The following is a 22,118-nucleotide window of genomic DNA, read 5'->3' as shown; positions in this document are numbered from 1 at the left end:
TTTGATTCTCAAAATCATCTACTCTACTTTTGAATCCCTGTAAATTTTTCTTTATTTTAGTTAGAGTGTACTTAATTTCTTTTTTTAAAAATTTTTTTAAAATATATTTTATTGATTTTGTACAGAGAGGAAGGGAGAGAGATAGCGAGTTAGAAACATCGATGAGAGAGAGTGATCCATCAGCTGCCTCTTGCACACCCCCTGCTGGGGATGTGCTCGCAACCAAGGTACATGCCCTTGACCCGAATCGAACCCCGGGGCCCTTCAGTCCCCAAGCCGACGCTCTATCCACTGAGCCAAACCGGTTTCGGCTTTTTAAAATAATTTTTATTGTTGTTGTTGATTTCAAAGAGGAAGGAAAAGGAAGAGAGAGATTAAAACGTCAATGATGAGAGAGAATTATTGATCGGCTGAATCAAGCCGGCAACCCAAGCATGTGCCCCTGACCAGAATTGAACCCAGGACCCTTCAGTCCACAGGTTGATGCTCTATCCACTGAGCCAAACCGGCTAGGGCAAGTGTGCTTAATTTCTTTTTTTTAAAATATATTTTATTGATTTTGTATAGGGAGGAAGGGAGAGCGATAGAGAGCTAGAAACATCGATGAGAGAGAGTCATCGAACAGCTGCCTCTTGCACACCCCCTACTGGGGATGTGCCTGCAACCAAGGTACATGCCCTTGACCGGAATCGAACCCGGGTCCCTTTAGTCCCCAAGCCGACACTCTATCCACTGAGCCAAACCGGTCTCAGCAGTGCTTAATTTCTTACTGTCCTTTTTCATGTCTTTGATGTTTTTACTCAGTTTCTTGAAATTTTCAGTCCCTTGAAACTCTCATTAAGATTCATGAGCAACCTTATAACCATTGTTTTGAACTCTGTGTCTAGTAGTGCTCTTTTTGGAGATTTCTTCTGTTCTTTCATTTGTGATCTGCTTCTTTGTAGCCTGTGCTTGTTTCTATGTATTAGGTAGAGCTGCTTTGTCTCTTGGAATTGGTAGAATGGCCTTGTGTAGTAGGTGTCCTTTAGGGCCCAGTGGCTCAGGCTCCCAGTCCCCCAACCTGGGCACTCTAGGTGCACCCCTGAGTGAGCTGTGTGCACAGTCTTGTTGTAGTTGAGCCTTAATTAACTATTGGCATCACTGGGAAGAATTGACCTCCAGGCCAATTGGCTCTGGCTCTGAGGACCAGCTATGACTACAGTGGAAGAACTGTTGTGCAGGAGACACCCCTATGTAGCAGGACTTGCTTCAGTGGGACTTTAGTGCTCACTGAGTCTGTCCCATGAGTGTGTTGCCATGAATGTGTAGAATTGTAACCTGGTATGGTCTGAAGCTGTCTAATGGGTGCACTGGCTCTGGGGCCTGCTAGGAGTTGTAAACTCAGCCACTGCCTCATGCCAATGGGCAGAAGCTACAGAGCGATCTGTAGATGACTGCTACTTGTGTTGGGCTTTGAAGTTGGCCAAGGCGAGACCAAACTGTGAAGCCTGGCAAGCTGGTACTAGTGCTGGGTCTTGGGCTTCTTATTGATAGTTGTGGGGCATGGTGATGCCAGCTGCTAATTTTGTAAGAGATTTTAGTAAAGTCTGTGAAGCCTGAGCAAGGATAGGCCATCCATATGAGAAAACCATTGCAGATAGCTTGGATGGAGCTGACATTTTGTTGAGTGGGTCCTCAGGAAATCACCAGAGTGGGCCAGACTGATGGAAATTCAGTTATGGCTTCTAGTCAGCTCTGCGATGGGGGAGGTCTTAGCATAGGAATAAGGACCCCTGTGAGCATCCTTATTTGGGAGGAAGCTGCTCCCAAGTTCTTGCTCCGATGTCAGGCAATCCAGTTCCTCCCCATATTTCCTTGGAACGTCCCCAAGCCACTGCCCAAGGGCTGGTGTTCAGAGGGAGTGAGTCCAAGTACGTTCATGTGTAGACCCTTTAAGAGGAACTCCCTGGGTCTCCAGCATCCTCCCTGTCACTCTGCCACAATCCCCACTGGTTTCTACACTCTGAAATGATAAGGACTTCACTTCCCTAAGACTTCATTGAGCCATATTTCGGTTGGTTCTGAATGATGGTTCTATATTTTAGTTACAATTTTGATGAGGTTGTGGGAGGCCCCATCATGGTATCCTATATAATATAAGGCTAATTTGCAAATCGACTGAATGGCTGAACGACTGGTTGCTATGATGCGCACTGACCACCAGGGAAGACGCTCCATGCAGGAGCTCCCCTCTGGTGGTCAGTGCACCCCCACAAGGGGAGCTCTGCTCAGCCAGAAGCCTCTGCAGCAGCGCTAAGGATATCCGACCCATCGCTTAGGCACTGGGCCTCTAGTTTCTTATAATCCTTTTTATTTCCTTAGAATTGGTAGTAATGTCCTCATTGTCATTTCATTTTTGTCTATTTAGTTAATTTACCTAAAGGTTTGTCAGTTTTGTTGGTCTTTTTCAGAATCAAATCTTGGATTTTGTATATCTTTGCTCTAATCTTTCTTTCCTTTTGCTAGCTTTGGGTTTAGTGTATTCTTTTTCTAGATCTTTAAGGTATAAAGTTAGGTATTGGTTTGAGAAGTGTTTTGTTTTTAATGTAAGTGTAAATAGCTATAAATTTCTTTCTTAGAACTGTTTTGCTGCATCTCATAAGTTTAGGTGTATATTGTTTCCATTTTCATTTGTCTTAAGATTTTTTTCAAATTCCTTTTTTAACCCACTGGTTGCTTTAGAATATATTTAATTTTTACATATTTGTGAATTTTGCAGTTTTCCTTATTTTCATTGTGATTCGAAAAGATACTTTCTATGACTTCAATTCTTTTATATTTATTAGGATTTATATTGTGGCCTGGCATCTGGTCTGCCTTGGAGATGTTTCCATTTCTGTCTTGGAGATGTTTCCGTTTTCTGCCTTGGAGATATTTCCGTTCTGTTTGAGGTGTAGTTCCTCTTTTCTTTATTTGAGCCCCAGCTGAAAGTCTGGAGAATTTACCAGGGCTCCTCTTCTTGGTGTGCCTTAAATTTGTTTTCATCTCCCCAGTCTCCTGAGACTGCACAAGACTCCTTAGCCTCTTGTCTTCCACTTTGAAATAGGCAAATGCTTTGAGAGGAAACATGGAGCTAAATATTGGGCTGAACTCTCTGCTTTTCTGTTCCATCTCTGGAATTTGCAGCTTCATGTTCTAGCTGTTTTGATTGCTTTGAAGTCCTCAAAGAAGTTCTTTTTTAGTCATCTTTTGTATTTGTTTTAGGCTGGAAAGGTGGTGTAATGCCATCCAATATTTTATAACCAAAGTTGAAACACCTGATAAATGCTATGAGCATGATAACGTCAGGTTGCTTAGGGAGCATATAGAGCACATGTGTCAAACACAAGTCCCGCGGGCCAAATCCGTCCCGCCAGGCCTTGCAATGTGGCCCGCACCGCGCTGTCATCACTGCACTCCGCTGCGTTTCCATCACAATGACAGTTTATGACTGTTCAGTAAACCATTCGGCCCGCGATTTAGGCTGGATTTTAGATTTTGGCCCCTTCTCTGATTGAGTTCGACACCCCTAATATAGAGAATAAAAGTAACTCGTGTGTTAAAAAGCTTCACTATACTTTCTATTCCCTGGCTGGGTACCTCAGTTGGTTAGAGTGTTGTCCAGATAAACCAAGGTTGTTGGTTTGATCCCCTTTAAGGGCACATAACAAGAATCAATCAATTAATGCATAAGTAAGTGGAACAACAAATCGATATTTCTTACTCTCTCAAAATCAATTTTTAAAAAAGCTTCACTACACTTTCTAAAAAAAAAAAAAAGTGTAATTTAAGTTTTTACAAAAAGGATCTTATAAATCTGTTCCTGTACCTGTTTTTCAAGTGTATATTTTGGAGATCTTTCTATATCAGGAATACAAACCCACCTTTATTTTTAAAGGCAATTCCAAAGGATATGTTAAAAAATATTCAGACATTAAAGGTTCTTAAAAAATAAATCTTTGCATCCCTATCACAAGAAGGAAATAGTATTTTTGTTTTGTTTTGACTTTTGGTTCTGTCCTTTTTTTTAAAGATAAATCTTTATTGTTCATATTATTACAAATGTTCCTCATTTCCGCCCCCCACCCCTCCATTGCTCCCCTCCACCAGGTTCCCACCCCACCCTCTGCCCTTTCCCCACTCCCCATTGTCCTCATCCATAGGTGCACAGTTTATGTTCAGTCTCTTCCCATATCCCCCTCTCCCCTTTTCCCCAAGAATCGTCAGTTCACTCCCCTTCCATACCTCTGATTCCATTATATTCACCAGTTAATATTGTTCATCAGATTTTTTTTTTTTTAATTCCCTTGGTTTTTAAATTCACTTGTTGATAGTTACGTATTTGTTGTTCATAGTTTTTATCTTTATTTACTTTCTCTTCTGAAAGAACCCCCTTTAGCAATTCATATATAATAATTCTGCTTTGGTGGTGATGAACTCCTTTAGCTTTTTTTAATTAGTGAAGCTCTTTATCTGGCCTTCGATTCTGAGTGATAGCTTTCCTGGGTAGATTATTTTTGGCTGTAGGTTCTTGCTATTCATCACCTTGAATATTTCTTGCCATTCTCGTCTGGCCTGCATGGTTTCTGTTGAGAAATCAGCTGACAATCGTATGAGTGCTCTTTTATAGGTAATTACCTGCTTTTCTCTTGCTGCTTTTAATATTCTCTCTTTGTCTTTTGCTCTTGGAATTTTAATTATGATGTGTCTTGGTGTAGTCTTCTTTGGGTTCCTTTTGTTTGGAGTTCTGTGCGCTTCCTGGACTTGTAAGTCTAATTCTTTCACCAGGTGGGGGAAGTTTTCTGTCACTATTTCGTTCAATATCTTTTTGATATCTTGCTCTCTCTCATTTTCTGGGACCCCCATAATTCTGATGTTGGTTTGCTTGAAGTTGTCCCAGAGGTTTCTTACATTATCTTCAACTTTCTGGATTCTCTTGTCTTCTTGCTTCTGTGAAGGAGTGTCTTCTGGCTCTTTATGTTCTAAATCTTTTACTTGATTCTTGCAATCTTCCATTCTGTCTTTAGGACTCTGTATAATATTTTTTATTTCAGACAATGTATTCTTTATTTCTTGTTGATCCCTTATTAGTTCTTGTTGATCCCTTTTCATTTCCTCATAGGTCTTATCGACCTTTTCTAGGAAATTCTTGAAAAACCTTATAAGCGTGGTCTTGAACTCTATATCCAGTCTCTTCTTTTCCTCCATTTCTTTTGTTTGTGATCTATTTCCTTGTCTCGGCATTTTCATAGCTTCCCTGAGTTGGTAGGGTTGCTTTGTGTGCTAAGGTGTCCTATATGGTTCAGTGAGTCAGCCTCCCAGTTACCTGAGGTGGACAGTCTTGGTATAGCCTTTTGTGGGCTGTGTGTGCAGTCTTGTTGTTAAGCCTTGCTTGTTGTTGGTATCACTGGGAAGCGTTGATCTCTAAGCCAGTTGGAGGATCAGAAGTGTCTCAGCTAGGAGGGTTTCTGTATTCTCTGTCCTTCATTTTTGAGACCTTTCCTTTTAAGGAGATAGAAATGTTTAGGTCAGAAATATTATAACCCAGCATGATCAGTTGGTATTTTTTGCTAGTTTCTGTCATTCAGATTAAAGCACAACATAGCACTGCACAATCACTGAACTTTTTCACTGGCCACTTCAGAAGTCTTCCTTGTGGCCTATTTGAAGTAACTGCTTCCTCTCCCTAAAAGTAACCACTTCCTTTCATAGTAATCCCTTCTTTATTTATCTTTATGGTTTAATCACCCAAGTGGGTATTCTTCCACATTACTTTGGTCTTACTATTTGTTTTTAAAATACCTTCTGAGTGTCTTTTAATCTGCAGGTTCTTTTTCTCTGTGTAGATTACTTATCTGTTGAGGAATCTGGGTTATTTGACTTGCTGAGTTTCCCTATGGTCTAGATTTTGCTGATTGCAGTATGATGCAGTTCTACTCTCTTCTGTATTTTCTGCAAAATTGCCAGCTGGATCCAAAAGCTTGATGAGACACAGAATAATTTGAAATAATTGGATCCTGTTTTTTTCATCAGGATGTACGTACTATCTGATTGTCTGTTCTCATGATTTACTACCATGAAACAAATTACCTCAAAACATAGTGACTTAAAACAAAAACAATTTCATTGTGTCTCATAACTTTGTAGGTCACGAATTCAAGCAGGGCTCCGTGGAAGATAATTCTGCTCCATGAGGCATCCATTTGGTGGATGGGCTGGTCTGGAGGTTCAGAGATGGCTTTATTTACATGCTTGACACTCTGGTAGGAATGGCTGGAAGGCTGGACTTAGCTGGGCTCCTCTTGCTTTCCATGACTTTCCAGAGACTTCCTGGTCTTGTACATTGTCTCTCCAGCAGAGTAGTCTGAGTTCTTACATGGTAAGTGTCAAAGAATTTGTGAACATAGAGTAAAACCACCCCAGTAACAAATATTTTGAGGAGATACTTTGATATGTCATGTTTCTCTTTAAAGTTTCACCCTCTAATTTTATCATTTATACATGAATCTTGCCAGTAGCAGTTATTATCTGTAGTGTTTCTATTTTTCTCATTCCTTCTACATTCATTACCTAGCATAGGATATAAAGTGTCCTACAGCCTATAAATCAGGCCTCAATAGTTATTTATTTAGTTGTTATTCACAACTGTATGACTCATGGATGTTTGTTTTATTTTTCAGTTATAATCTAATACTATCATAATTAATTTTGTTACCCCAGATTTTCTATCTGTGGCCATTGGAAGCTCTTTCAGGTTGATTCTTATGTCCTTTGGACTTAAAGCTAGTTTTAAAAATGTTTTTCTGGCCTACTTTTTTTGTAGGAGTATTATTCTGTTTATTATTTTCTTCTCAACTACTTCCTGTATATATGACATTTGACTTCATTTGTTTATTTTTAAAAATAGTTTTTTTATTAGTTTTAGAGAGAGGAAAGGAGAGGAAGAGAATCATTGATTAGCTGCCTCTTGCATGCCCCGCCCCCCACCCCCCACTGGGGATTGAGCCCACAACTTTTAACATGTGCTTTTACTGGGAATCACACTGTTGACCTCCTGGTTCATGGGTTGATGTTCAACCACTGAGACACACTGGAAGGCCATTTGCTTATTTTTGTGTGAAATTAGTTTTTTTGAACTTTTAGAAGGCATGGTTAAGGATAGTATTTTCAAATTTAAAGAGCTTCCTTTTCTGTCTTTTTCAGGTAGTATTTACAAACATGGTGGTTTATTTCTAAGATTTCCTAGCTTTGTTACCTTCTCCTTTGTTCCCTTTGTCTCAGTTGTGCTTGTCCTGTATAATTTTGATTCTGTTCATACTTTCTTCTCCGTTTAGAGCCCTGTCCTAGCTCTTCAGTTTCAAGAGTTTATAGAGACTTCCATCTCCTTAGCCCATACATAGACTTCTTTCATTCACCTTTTCTAACCACCAAAACATCTTCCATTTTCAAATATAGTCCTCAAATTGGATCCCTGTGCTTTCTAGTGAATACCTGTTGGCTCTTTTGTTGTTCATCTGCTTTTAGATCCATTAGCTACCTGTTGTTTCCTTCTACTTCTGCTTCTACTGAAGCTGAAACACGTTGTATAGATATCACTGGTTTGTCCCAACCACTTAAAATTTGGGGTTCTTAGAGATAACTAGGTAACACCTAGTTTTGTTATAAATGTCCACAGTGCTTTAGTTTTCCTGCATAAGTACTCCGTTTTTATGAGGGTATTTATGGAGATTTCAAGGCTTCATATAATCTTTTTATTATTTTATGTGTCATTTTGAGCAAAATATATTTTAATGGCATTTTATATATATGTATATATTTTTATTTATTTATTTATTGGTTGATTGATTGATTTTTTACAGAGAGGAAGAGAGAGGGATAGAGAGTTAGAAATATCGATGAGAGAGAATCATCGATCAGCTGCCTCTTGCACACCCCCCACTGGGGATGTGCCCGCAACCAAGGTACATGCCCTTGACCGGAATCGAACCCGGGACCCTTCAGTCCTCAAGCCGATGCTCTATCCATTGAGCCAAACCGGTTTCAGCTAATGGCATATTAAATGACAGATGTAGTTGGGTTACTGGTTGGATAATGAATCACTAAAAATTATGTGGCTAGGAGATTTTTTGCAACATGCTGGGGTACAAGTTCCAAAAAAAAGTAAAATAATATGATCTAGAAAGAAGTTAATGTTTTATGCTTATAGTCACCAACTTACTGATTTAAAGTGAACTTTTATTTCAATAAACCTATGGTGAATTTCAGGGTCTCTATTTTTAGTTTACTTTGGAAACTTGTATAGGCCATTTATTCTACCTTTTTCTCCCTTGACTTTCTGTTTATCTTCGGAAAGATCTTGAAGAATAACTATGGCCCAGCCAGTATGGCTCAGTGGTTGAGCATCAACCCACGAACTCAGGAGGTCACAATTTGAATCTCCGTCAGGGCACATGCCAGGGTTTCTGTCTCGGTCCCCAGTAGAGGGCATGCAGGAGATGGCCAGTCAATGATTCTTTTTCATTATTGATGTTTTTCCCTCCTTTCCTTCCTTTTTCCCTCCCTCCCTCCCTCCCTCCCCCTCTCTCTCCTTCTCTTTTTTTCCCTCTCTTTTTCTCTTTCTCTCTCTCTCTCCCTTCCTCTCTGAAATAATAAGAAGAAAAAATCACTGTATATTAGTTGTGAAGTGCTCTATCTTCATAAAAAATTGACTAGGTAAATCTGTGTGATTTTTCTTCACATTGACTCTCTTTATGAATGAAGACTGAAAATTTTTTTCAGTCCATCATTGCCAGTCCATTTTTGCCTTTTCCCATGAAGAGAGGCAGTTTGGTGTAGAATTGCTTTAGACTATCAGTTGTTAATTAGTTGCCTATTGTGTGCTGCTCAATTTTTATTATCAAAGTTATCTTTCAAAATAGGATTATGTTTTATAACTATGACTAGCTGTTAGGGACCAAATTCTATGCTTTTGTTCTCTTTATTATTTATATACACTTATTTTCTCCTTTGAAAATGATTTTAATAGCATGTATATTACTTTGCCAAATACATAAAAATAATTTATTATGTGAGATATTGACTTGGGATGAGATAGTTTTTCTGAGGTTTTATTCGGGAACTAAAGATTGAAATGTCCCGTTTATTGATATATTAAATTAGCTTCCAGTCAATTCTCAGAGTGAACAAAGCTTATTTATTTGAAGTGGGGAAAAAGAAGAAACAGCCAACTTATACATTAGGGTTTGAAAGTTATACAGTGACATTTTAGTTTTAGTAGAAACTTTTGGGACATTTTTCTTCCTAATCTCCTCGCTACACAATTAATGATTCTAACAGTAGGTTTAGATTTATTGATTCAGTTGATAACTCTATGCTTTCCTAAAATAAGTCAGAAGAGTTTAGATATTTTTGTTTAATAGAGCCTATTTTTAAATTTAAAATATGGGCTAAATTAATGGATAATTTAATTTGTCAGATTTTTTTTTTCCATTATACTTTGGCATATAGGTTGGGTAATATTAAAATTATTTAGAAAAGCATTAAGGCATTTTGTTTGATCTGCTTTCAGGTTCATGCATGGGAGATTTCAGACCAGTTGTTACAGATTCGACAGGATGTAGAATCATGCTATTTTGCTGCACAGACCATGAAAATGAAGATTCAGACCTCATTTTATGAGCTTCCCACAGACTCTCATGCCTCTTTACGGGACTCATTACTAACCCATATCCAGAACTTGAAAGACTTGTCACCTGTCATTGTAACACAGGTAAAACCTATGCTTCTCATTAAGGAAATTTGTTAAGAAGACAATTTGGATAGCAAATTAATTTTGATTAACGTTGCTAGATCATGTGAAGTAATGTTAACAACCTTAATATACACTAATTGCTATATTCTTATAAGTGGGTAGAAAGTGAAAATTTAAATACTTGTATTAATTTTAGAGTTCATTTAATTTTAAACTAGCATATACTAGGACAGGGGGAGATAAGTACAGGTTTTACAGGCAGCCACATGTGTGCCCCACACTCCCCTTGTTAAAATTGCAGATGATAAAAACACTGTGCTATTTCGGGCCAGCGGTCTATGTAGTTGCCTTTAAAAAAATCATTTCTGGACTGATTGGCTAATAAAGCTTTCATGAATGAAATGGTAAGGTAGAGCATTTGGCCTTTCTCCCTTAGACAGGGAAATAACTTTAGGAAGGAAAACTGAAGCTTCAGTGAATACATGCATATGTCTTCTCTACCTGGCATAGAAGTGCCCTTGAAGAGGAAGGAGGCTTTTGCATGAGTCTTTAAGATGTGAAATGGAAAGAGAAGGGAAATGGCAATTCATTACTTGAGGAATGAGTCAGTGGGCTGACTTTGTCAGTAGCTTTGGCTTTTTGACAAAGTGAAATTTCCATGTCCATGGAGTTCTATTGTATTGCCAAATAAAAGTAAGTATTGTTAAATTCTGAGGAAAATCTATTGTCTGTACTTTTTTTTTTTTTTACTGTCTTTTATTTTGTTTTTCATTTTTAGGTTACCTTTTAAATTCCAGTAGCTAACCTAGGAGAGTGTGTATGGTATACATAGTTGTGAGGTGTCAGTCTTGTCATTGTTTGGAAGAAATTTCGGTTTTTTTTAATTAATACTGATGGTAACCCTATTTCTGTTTATCTGTTCTATTTATTTATTTACTTTCTCTTCTTATTCAGCTGGCTTTAGCAATAGCAGACCTTGCCCTACAGATGCCTTCATGGAAGGGGTGTGTACAAACATTGGTGGAAAAGTAAGTAACTTATATTGACTGTATGTTAGCATTTGGGATTACTATTAACCTACACAGAGAAATTTGTTAGCAATAGCTAGACATTTCTACTATTTCCCCAAACTCTTATTATAGAATTATTTATTATTAACCGTTGATAGATTAAAAGAAAATAATTTAAAATTTAAATACTATAAAAATATGTCATGTGGAGCATAAGACCCTCATAATTTACACACACACACATCACCTGAATTAACTGCAGCAAAGTCTTTTCATTGCCTCATAGATCACTCTCATTGATAAATCAGCAAATCTATAAAAATATTTTAGAATGTTTAAGATGATATTAAATTGAAAATTGTTGTGAGTATACGTTCTTACGTGCTTGCTGATGTGGCCGTGGCCGCGGCTCTTGTGGCCGCGAAGTTTTCGGGTCTTCCTCCGTCTGGATGGCATGTCAGTGGCCGAGCTGCAAGAGCTTGGCAACATGATCTTGAAATTTGTTTGCATTTTGGCATTTGGTCAGGAAATTATTTTTGAACTTAGTGGATGTCCTTTTTACCTCCAAGCATAGTGTGTCATTAAAGACTTTATATGGATAGTTTATTTTATTTCAAAGTAAAAAGCAAACACTTTTTTTTTTCCTTATTCCTATATTTCATATTAATGTTTGGCTATATAGCCCTCTAGATTTTCCTTTAAGCATTTTATAATAAATAAGAGTACACAGCCAAAACCGATTTGGCTCAGTGGATAGAGCGTCAGCCTGCGGACTGAAAGGTCCCGGGTTCGATTCTGGTTAAGGGCATGTACCTTGGATGCGGGCACATCCCCAGTAAGGGGTGTGTAGGAGGCAGCTGATCGATGTTTCTCTCTCATTGATGTTCTAGCTCTTTATCACTCATTCTTCCTCTCTGTAAAAAATTAATAAAATATATTTTTTAAAAATCAATAAAATATATATTTTTTAAAAAGAGTACACATATTTTATTATACATATCATATATATGTATTTGTTCACTCATGTAATATATTTTGTATACTTTTAATACTTAGTACATTGTGGATATCTTTTCCTGTTATGACATAGATAGGTATCTCATTATAATGGCTATGTATGTTCCATTGTATAACTTGGAACCTTTTTTATCTTGTTTAATTATGAGGGACCTTCATGTTTTCACAATATTTTTTCTGTTATAAAGAAGTATTGCAGGGCACATCTTTGTATGCACCTATGAGATTTTTCTGAGAAATAATTCTGGAAGTAGAATTGTTGGGTCAAAGATTATGCAAGTTGAAATTTTGTTCTTCAGATACCCTTCAAAAGTTATATCTATTTTTTTCTTTTCTTTAATAGTAGTGAGAATGTTGCTTTTGTTGTCATAGGTTATTTTGATGGTTCTTGTTACCTTATGTGATTATGTCCTTTCTGACTCTAAGTAACTTACATCTCTTCTTTCTTTTCTAGATATAGCAATGATGTAACTTCTCTGCCTTTTCTGCTGGAGATCCTTACAGTGTTACCTGAAGAAGTACATAGTCGTTCGTTACGAATTGGAGCTAATCGACGCACAGAAATTATAGAAGATTTGGCCTTCTACTCTAGTACAGTGGTATCTCTATTGGTAAGTAGGTTTGAAATATGAAGTTGCTGCATAGGAGCAAAAAGCCATGGTGGTTATTTTGTTTTTCAGTTTCATTATAGTAAAACTTCGATATAACAGACTAATTTGGGCAAGGGGGTGTCCATCCATCCATTAAAGCTGAAAGTCCAATATATAATAAAGTAGGTATTCCAAATGTATATGTTAAAAAATTGATTTTTAGAGAGAGTGGAAGAGAAAGGAAAAGACATTGAGAAATATGTAAGAGAAACATTGATTAGTTGCCTCCTGCACATGCCCTGATCAGGACCTGGGCTGGGAAGAGCCTGCAACCAAGGTACATACCCTTGACCAGAATTGAAACTGGGGCCCTTTGGCGACACTTTATGCATTGAACAGAGCCAAACTGTCTAGGGCTATTATGATTCTTTTCAAAAATATATTATTTATTGATTTCAGAGAAAAATAGAGATAGAAATATCAATGATAAGAGAGAATCATTGACTGGCTGCCTCCTGCAGTGGGGATCAAGCCTGCAACATGGGCATGTGCCCTGATCAGGAATTGAGCCATGACCTCCTGGTTCATGGATGGACACTCAACCATTGAGCAACACTGGCCAGGCAGTTATTATGATTCTTAATCATAGTCTCTCCTCCCCTTTTTCAAAATGACACTGATTTGTTGAAGAGATTGGACTAGAAGGTAAGGTATTTTATTTTCTGATTGTTTTGTCTTTGTTTCATTTAGCTTGTTTTTCTGCTCTCTGTAAGTCCTATATTTGGAAGTTGTAGCCAAAGCCAGACTTAATTCATAGGGATTCTTCAAGAGAATTAAGCCTTAATGATGTTAATGCACCCATTGTATGTAATGAATTTTCCAATGCATTAATAATAGTACCAACTATATATCATCCTTAGGATAATTGAGGAAATAGTCACTAAAACCATTTTCTGCGGGACTTAATTCTTTCCCAGAACCCTAATTGAGAAAGGCTTGATGGGTTAATTTTAAAGCTTAAATATTTTTTACTAGAACACATCACAGATACTTCATGTACATCTTATCAGAATATAAATACTCATTACTGATGCTAGGATTGACTGGATTAAGATGGTGACAGTCTGATTTCTCAATTATAAACTTTGTCTTCCTCTTGTAATGCAATTTGTTTGATGGTAATTTATTATTTTACAAGTGCCCATTCCATGTCAAATTTTGCCTTATGTTTTAAACTCTAGTTTATAATTGTTGCCACTTTAATTATGACTTGCCAAATAGTATTTTATTAATTGTACTAGGGGCCTGATGCACAAAGATTCATGCAAGATTGGGCCTTCCTTACTCTGGCTGCCTGCCTGCCTTGGCTCTGGTCAGAGCTGCCTTTCGCTCCGCCCGGAGCCACCTTTCTGTCTTCCCATGAGGCCCGGAGTGGCTGGGGCGGTGCGGATCCCACCCAGCCACCAGCCACTCGGTACCTGTGTATGCAAATTAACTTGCCATCTTTGTTGGGATAATTTGCATATTCCTGATTGGCTGGTGAGCTTCATAAAGGAATGGTCAATTTGCATCTTACTCTTTTATTAGTGTAGATAATTCTACATATTAGTTGGCAATCTCCTGAGTTTCTATTAGAAAGTCAAAATATCTTTTTTTATATATAATAAATCTTTATTGTTCAGATTATTACAGATGTTCCTTTTTTTCCCCCCAAAGCTCCCTTCCACCTGATTCCCACCCCACGCTATGCCCTTACCCCCTGCCACGGTTTTCATCCATAGGTGTAAGATTTTTGTCCAATCTCTTCCTGCACCCTTCAGACCCTCTTCTCCCTGAGAATTGTCAGTCCACTCCCTTTCTATGTCTCTCTGATTCTATTATATTCACCAGTCCATTCTGTTCTTCAGATTTTTTATTCACTTGATTTTTAGATTCACTTGTTGGTAGCTATGTATTGGATGTCTTTTTGTTGTTCATAGTTTTTACCTTTATCTTTTTCTTCTTCCTCTTAAAGAATACCCTTCAGCATTTCATGTAATCCTGGTTTGGTGGTGAACTCCTTTAGCTTTTCTTATCTGCGAAGCTCTTTATCTGACCTTCAATTCTGAATGATAACTTTGCTGGGTAGAGTAATCTTGGTTATAGTTCTTGCTGTTCATCACTTTGAATATTTCTTGCCACTCCCTTCTGGCCTGCATAGTTTCTGTTGAAAAATTAGCTGACAGTCATATGGGTTCTCTCTTGCAAGTAACTAGCTGTTTTTCTCTTGCTGCTTTCAAGATTCTCTCTTTGTCTTTTGCCCTTGGCATTTTAATTATGATTGTCTTGGTATGGTCCTCTTTGGATTCTTCTTGTTTCTGGTTCTGTGTGCTTCCTGGACTTGTAAGTCTATTTCTTTCACCAGGTTGGGAAAGTTTTCTGTCATTATTTCTTTCAATACGCCTTCGATATTCTGCTCTCTCTCTTGTTCTGGCACCCCAGAAATCCAGATGTTGGTATACTTAAAGCTGTCCCAGAGCTCCTTACACTATCCTCACACTTTTGGATTCTTCTTTCTTTCTGCCTCTCTGGGTGTTTTTTATTTCCTCATATTCCAGATGTTTGGTTTGACTCAAGGTACATTGATCTACAGTTGAGTTTCTGTATATTCTTTATTTCAGACAGTGTATATTTTATTTCTGACTAGTCCTTTTCCATTTTTTGCTATTATCATTAAGGCCCTTAAAGGTCTCTTCACGTTTCTCAGCAGTTTTTAGAAGATTCTTGAGTAACCTTATAAATGTGATTCTGAACTGTGTCATTCAGTAGTTTACTTTCCTCTATCTCTTCCATTCGTGACATACTTCTGTGTCTCCGTATTTTGGTTGCCTCCCTATGTTGATGGAGTGTGGCTTTGTGTGGTAGGTGACCTATAGGGGCCAGTAGCTCAGCTTCCCCAAAGGTATACCCCTTTGTGGGCTGAGTGCAAAGTCTTGGTGTAGTTAAGCCTTGTTTGCTGTTGGTACACTGGGAGGAACTGACCTCTAGGCCAACTGGCTGTGAGGACCTGCTGTGTCTATAATGAAAGAACTGCTGCACTAGAGACATGCTTATGGTGCAGGCCTTGTTTCAGTGGGGCTTTGGTGCTCACTGAGTCTGCCTCCCAAATGTGACACTTATGGGTGTGAGGAGTTGAAATCTGATGTCTCACACACTGACCATTAGATACACTGGCTTCTGGATCTCCAGTGGGGTGAAATTCAGCTCCTATCTGACGTTACCCTGCAGGAGCTACAGGGAGAACCACAGTCCTCTCCTTCCTGATTGGAGCTTGGAGTCTTTGGAGCTGTCTGCACGAGGTTGCAAGTTTGCTAGGTTAAACTGCAATAGAGAAGGCCATTCATATGCAAAAGCCACGTGGATGTGTTTGTAGATTGTGTGGGCGGAGTCTTAGGGCGTCAATAGGCTAGGGTGTGGCAAACAGCGATGGTTGCCAGTCAGCCGTCTCTGCCTCTCTGACCTGCGCCCTAGGACAGCAAACAATTATTTTTGTGCGCAGCTCTATACGCAAGCCACCCTCACTTTTCGACCCAATGGCAGACAGTCCAGCTTCTTTCCAGAAACTGGATTTCAGAGAGATTGGGAGCTTATCTCTCTTCGGGTTGAAGAAAGCAATGCCCTCCTCCAGCCTGTATCGCTAGAGGGATGTCTGTCTCCCTGACTGGGATGGGGCTTAAGTAGGTAGTCAGACATTCTTCTCACAATCCAGGACTACTGGCTCCAACTGCTCGCCTACCTGCTTTCCTGATTGAGCCTAACCACTCCCCTGCCAGCCTGATTGATGACTAACTGCTCCCCTGCCAGCCTGTTTGCCCCCAACTTCCCTCCTCTGCCAGACTGGTTACCCCCAACTGTCCTACTCTGCAGGCTTAATTTCCCCCAACAGCGGTCCCTTGCAGGCCTGGTCCCTCCCAACTGCCCTCCCCTACTGACCATCTTATAGCTGCTATCTTGTATCCACCTGGAGGCAGCCATCTTTGACCACATGGGGGCAGCCATCCTTTGTGTGGGAGTGATGGTCAGTTTGCATATTACTCTTTTATTGGATAGGATATAGGCCATATATCCTATCTAATATATCTACATATCACTATCTATATAGTGATGGTGGGGGCTAGCTGGTTTGCTCTGAAGGGTGTCCTGGATCAGGGTGGGGGTTCCCTTGGGGTGTGGTGCAGCCTGGGCAAAAGACCTGTGGTGGTTTGCAGGCCGGCCACACCCCCCGGCGACCCAAGCAGAGGCCCTGGTATCTGGGATTTATTTATCTTTTATAATTGAAACTTTGTAGCCTTGAGGGTAATCAGGACTCCTGCTTGCTCCATGGCCACAGCCATTTTTGTTGGGAATTATTTATCTTCTGTAATTGAAACTTTGTAGCCTTGAGTAGAGGACTGGGCTGGCCAGGATGTGCGGAAAGCTTGGCTTCCTCCATCACCAGGGGCAACCCAAGCCTCCTGTTCACAGTCATCTTGGCTGGCTTAATTTGCATACTTGCTCCTGATTGGCTGATGGGAATGACTTGTGAGTATGGCAGAGTGATGGTTAATTTGCATATTACTCTTTTATTAGATGGATTATTGCCTGATACTGCAAACATAAAGGGGGGCATGGCTACCTAGAAGTATAAGTGCCAGCATTTAGGTCATATGGGATTCCATATACCCTATACCTCCAAAACTCATGGCAATTATGATGGAAATGTTATTTATTATTTTGTTATTGTTGTCAATCCTCACCCAAGGATATTTTCCCATTGATTTTTTTTTAGAGAGAGTGGAAGGGAGGGGGAGAGACAGAGAGAAATATCCATGTGAGAGTGATGCATCGATTGGTTGCTTCCAGCACAAGGATCAAGTCTGCAACCAAGGTACATGCTTTGATCAGAATCGAACCCAGGACCCTTCAGTTCACAGGCCTATGCTCTGTCCACTGAGCCAAACCACTTAGGGATGTAAATGTTATATTTAAACACTTTTTTTTTTTTTTTGGTTATTAAATTTATTATATTGCATTTACAAAGAAAACAGACAATGCATCTAGTAGAAAGAATAAAAATGTAATCAGGATTTTATTTTTAACTGACAGCAAACAGAAATTCTTTAGTGAGATCTTGACAATTTGACAGTATTATGATTAAGTTCAATAAACATCCATGATGTATACTTGGAAGATCAAATTCTACAGCTGCCTCTTTCTACAACTTCTACTTCATCTCGACCTTTAAATGATAGGGAAAGCCCTTATTTTATGAGAAACATTTCCAAAATGAAGTTATATGTTTTTCTACTATTAGTTCATGTCAGTTGTTGAAATAGGGCCTTCTATTTTATGTTTTGGTTATTTCCCTTACTATCATTATCAGAATTTCTGTAATTCCACAGTTGTAATTTAAAACTTTCTGTCCAGAAAAAGTTAAATTACACTTCACTTTGGAAAATTATATATCACAAAAACAGTTTGCAAAGAGAAGCAATAATGAGTTTTAGCCTAACTTTAAAAAAATCTTTTATAAACTATCACATTTATAGTATTGCCAGTCTCAGTGAAATGGCATATTTACTTGAGTATAAGTGCTTAAGCTGAAATATCAGCTTTTCATATGGGAATATACAGTAGTAGTATGATTAACTTATTTCTATTTTATAAAATCAACCATAGATGAGTATTACTTTAAAGACAGTTCTACTGATAAGATTATATTAATGCACAAATGGGATCTAAGAAACGGTTATTTGTAAGACATCTCTATCTTTTGGCAAGTGTATAATCTCTTTGTATCTCAGCTTCCCAAGTGAGATAATCATAGTACCAGCTATAGAGTTTTAGTGGGGATTAAGTGAATTAAAAGTGTTGAGAACAAAGTCTAAAGCACTTCTGTTAGCTTTTACTGTTTTCATCCTTTTCATTACATCTGTGAGGTGATTATCTTAAATATAAAGATTTTTTTTTCTCCTTATTTTCAGATGACCTGTGTAGAAAAAGCAGGAACAGATGAAAAAATGCTCATGAAGGTCTTTCGATGTTTGGGAAGTTGGTTTAACCTAGGCGTTTTAGACAGTAACTTCATGGCTAACAATAAGTTACTAGCACTCCTTTTTGAGGTTTTGGTAAGTAATGGCTTTTTTTATTAAAGTATTACTGCCACATATCCACAGTAACTAACATTCTGGGACATAACAGTGTTCTCATATTTCTGAAAAGTGATTGGAAGAAAAAGAAAAGCACAAGTATAAAATAGATATTTGCAGGTGGGAGTGACTTTTTCTTCTTTTTTCCGATGCTTTTCTTACATGAAGACATATTAGTATGTGCCAGGTTTCTTGTCCCAGCATTAACACTGGGTGCTGTAATCTGGAGAAAGGAGCTAATGTGTAGATTCAAGAAGGAGTCCAAAGATGAAAGATAATTTTGAAAAGCATTAGGGGTCAGGAGAGCTTCAGCTAAAGGAACTGAAGACTACCCCTTGTCTAAGAACTCCGTGCTATTTATTAACACGATTTGTCCTGAGGCAAGGTGGAGACATACACTTCAAAGGGTAAGATTTCAAAGGGTAGGGTACTGAAGCATTGTCAGTTTGGGGAATAGTCTATAGCTATACAGGTGTTTGGCCAACAGGAGGCAATAAAATGCCTTGAGCTGTCTGGCAGCAAGCGATTATACTAATCAGGTGTGGGGGAAGTGCCGTTTAGCCAGTTCCAATAGATAATTACATTTTTGGCTCAGCCCTTGTTCAGTCTCCAAACTTCACCAACCTTTTGGTGAAATTCTTGTAATTATTACATGCTGGAATTGGTTCCCGGAAGTATGGACTCTCTGTGCTTAATGGTTGTGTGCTGGTATACATTAATTGGCTGCCTCCTGCACACCCCTTACTGGGGATCAAGCCCACAACCCAGGCATGTGCCCTGACTGGGAATTGAACTGGTGACCTCTTGGTTCATGGTCAACGCTCAACCACTAAGTTACCCTGGCTGGGCGAGTAAAATAATTATTTTCCTTCAAAATTTTCAAGGGCTCTTGTATACTGGCAAACATCATTGCTAATGATGAAGCTGGGTAACTGATTTTTGCTTCATCTTTGCTAATGATGAAACTGGATAACTGGTTTTGCTCCTTTCTAAGTTACCTTCTCCTCTCTTCCCCAGAAGTTTTAAGAACCTCTCTTTAACCTTGATATTCTGAAATATCATGTTGATGTTATTTATGGGTCTCTGATAATTATTGGATCCTTTCATTTTAGATAGTACTTAAATGTCAGAAAAAGGATGGAAAAATTTTCAGAGAATAAATAGGGCAGGAATAAATAGGGCATTTATAGAGAATAAATCGGAGGGACTGATAAGGAAAACATGGGTTTTAGAAGTGATGTGTTCATGATTGAGGTACAAAAAGACTGACTTGCTTGGCATATAGGGAAATCTCAATAGCATTGAGAAAATTGATGGATATTGTCTCATTGAAGACCATGATTATCAGGCTTTAGCCATGTAAATTACATGTTCAGAAACAGGCTATAATTGTTTACATATTAATTGAATTATAGCTTAATGATCATACTTCTACCCTATTCCTGTTTCCCAGCAACAGGATAAGACCTCATCCAACCTACATGAAGCTGCTTCAGATTGTGTGTGCTCAGCTCTCTATGCCATTGAGAATGTGGAGACTAACTTGCCATTAGCCATGCAACTGTTTCAAGGAGTCCTGACATTGGAGACTGCCTATCATATGGCTGTGGCACGCGAAGATTTAGATAAGTGAGTATTTAAGGCAGTAGCCCTGGATTCACACACAGTCTGGTGTTCTTTTTATAATTTATCTATTCTTTGTGACTCTTTGTAACTGTAAATGCACACTTTGTATCCTAAAGATGCTCTTCTGTTTTCATCTGACCTGGAGTGGCAAATTGGATGCAGAAGGAAAAGTTGTAATCATAGAAAGTCGTAATTTTTTATGCTTAAAAGGAGCAAGGCTCTAAAAATTAGGGATGAACTTTGAAGTATCATGTGATTTTGATGGGAATTTTTTGCAGATGTTTAGTAATTGAGAATTTGAACTACTTATGAGTCATTTACTTATATGTATAAAAGTATTTGAGGTAAAAATAGTGGATGTCATGGAGATTGGAGTACAGCATAGCAAATAATCATTTGGGCTGAGGATAATTTTCTTTATTTGAATAACTATTGGTGAATATTTACATAAAACACCAAGATTTCTGACTTGGTATTCTTATTTCTCTTTCATTTACAGAGTTCTGAATTACTGTCGGATTTTTACTGAACTATGTGAAACTTTTCTTGAAAAAATTGTTTGTACTCCAGGCCAAGGTCTTGGGGATCTGCGAACTCTAGAACTGCTTCTTATTTGTGCAGGACATCCTCAATATGAGGTAGTGTTTATACTATGCTAAAGCATTTTTCTCCAAGTTTTATGTTGTACATTATTTATATTCTCTTGTTTCCCACCCAGCTTTATATTAATGGGAAATAAAAGTCTTATTTTTAATTGATCTGATGTGGGGGTTGCCTCTGTATTGGATTTTTTAAAAAATTAATTACATTTGGGCTTCTTCTTTTGAATCCTTTTCTATTTTTTTACCTGGTTAGCTGAACTAACTGGTATATGTACTTCAATGAGGCAGTTAGAAAGAAAGCCCACTATCTTTCTGCTGAGCTCCCTATTTCTCTGTAGTTATTCTTTAGAGTTTTACAGCTAAAAGAAAACACCACCAAATCTTAAGTACACCTCCAAAAATCTTAACATCCAAAATTTGTCTCCAGATTATGAATGGGAATGAGAAAAGGATTAAAACGACTTAAAGAGTCTCCTTCATTCTAAAATTTGGTGTAAGAGACCTTACCTCTTTTAAGTTTGCTAGATTAAAAAAAACATTTCATTTAAGTAATTTTATCTTCTCTTAATTGTGTAAGAAGTGGCAAAAAACTCCCAAGTTGGGTATTACTTTAAATAGTTCTATTTTGTATCCTTGATGGGAAAAGTATGATATAGAGCCCCTCTTAGGGAGGTCACAATAATCCTGTTAATTTTCAACCCTTTTTTTAAAAAAATATATTTTATTGATATTTTACAGAGAGGAAGGGAGAGAGATAGAGAGCTAGAAACATCGATGAGAGAGAAACATCGACCAGCTGCCTCTTGCACACCCCCTACCAGGGATGTGCCTGCAACCAATATAGATGCCCTGGACTGGAATCGAACCTGGGACCTTTCAGTCCGCAGACCAATGCTCTACCACTGAGCCAAACCGGTTTCGGCTGGAGCATCATTCTGATACACCAAGGATGCCGGTCAATTTCCAGTTGGAGCACATATAAGAGAACCAATGAATTGCATATATAAGTAGAACAACAAGTTGATATTTCTCTCTCTCTCTCTCTCTCTCTCTCTCTCTCTCTGTCTCTCTGTCTCTCTGTCTCTCTCTCTGAAAATCGGTTTTTTAAAAACCAGTTAAAACATTTTTGGGCTGGTCAAGATGATTGCATAGGTAAATGCTGGACTCTCCACCTCTCACAACCACATCAAAATTTCAACTAAAATACCAAACAACCATCATTCAGATCCATCTGAAATCTAGCTGAATGCAAGTCCTATACTAGGGAATTAAAGAAGAAGCACATCGAGACTTGTAGGAGGGGTGGAATTGCAGAACCAGTTGGTCCCATTTCTACG

At 38.4% G+C, this 22,118-nt stretch overlaps 1 protein-coding gene across 8 annotated transcripts in view; it reads left to right on the top strand.

The window, feature by feature from the left end:
• TNPO3 (transportin 3) overlaps positions 1 to 22,118 on the top strand; it is an 87,445-nt gene that overhangs the window by 21,948 nt on the left and 43,379 nt on the right. For 6 of the 8 annotated variants that reach the window (XR_006740697.1, XM_036426491.2, XM_036426473.2 and 3 more), the window contains 6 exons: positions 9,587 to 9,787; positions 10,724 to 10,797; positions 12,251 to 12,407; positions 18,389 to 18,532; positions 20,007 to 20,182; positions 20,679 to 20,817. Coding sequence is in view for 7 of the 8 variants with exons in the window: in XM_036426491.2 (XP_036282384.1) it covers positions 9,587 to 9,787; positions 10,724 to 10,797; positions 12,251 to 12,407; positions 18,389 to 18,532; positions 20,007 to 20,182; positions 20,679 to 20,817 (891 nt within the window). In the remaining variant the exon portion in view is untranslated. Of the gene's footprint in view, positions 1 to 6,165; positions 6,398 to 9,586; positions 9,788 to 10,279; positions 10,463 to 10,723; positions 10,798 to 12,250; positions 12,408 to 18,388; positions 18,533 to 20,006; positions 20,183 to 20,678; positions 20,818 to 22,118 lie in introns of all 8 variants that reach the window. The other 2 variants (XM_045576671.1, XM_036426509.2) reach the window with 2 other exon arrangements.

The sequence above is a fragment of the Pipistrellus kuhlii genome, unplaced genomic scaffold, assembly GCF_014108245.1.
Source record: "Pipistrellus kuhlii isolate mPipKuh1 unplaced genomic scaffold, mPipKuh1.p scaffold_m20_p_10, whole genome shotgun sequence".
NCBI classification, from domain to species: Eukaryota; Metazoa; Chordata; class Mammalia; order Chiroptera; family Vespertilionidae; genus Pipistrellus; species Pipistrellus kuhlii.
The sequence above is the reverse complement of the archived record's forward strand: the minus strand, read 5'-3'. Positions and strand labels throughout refer to the sequence as shown.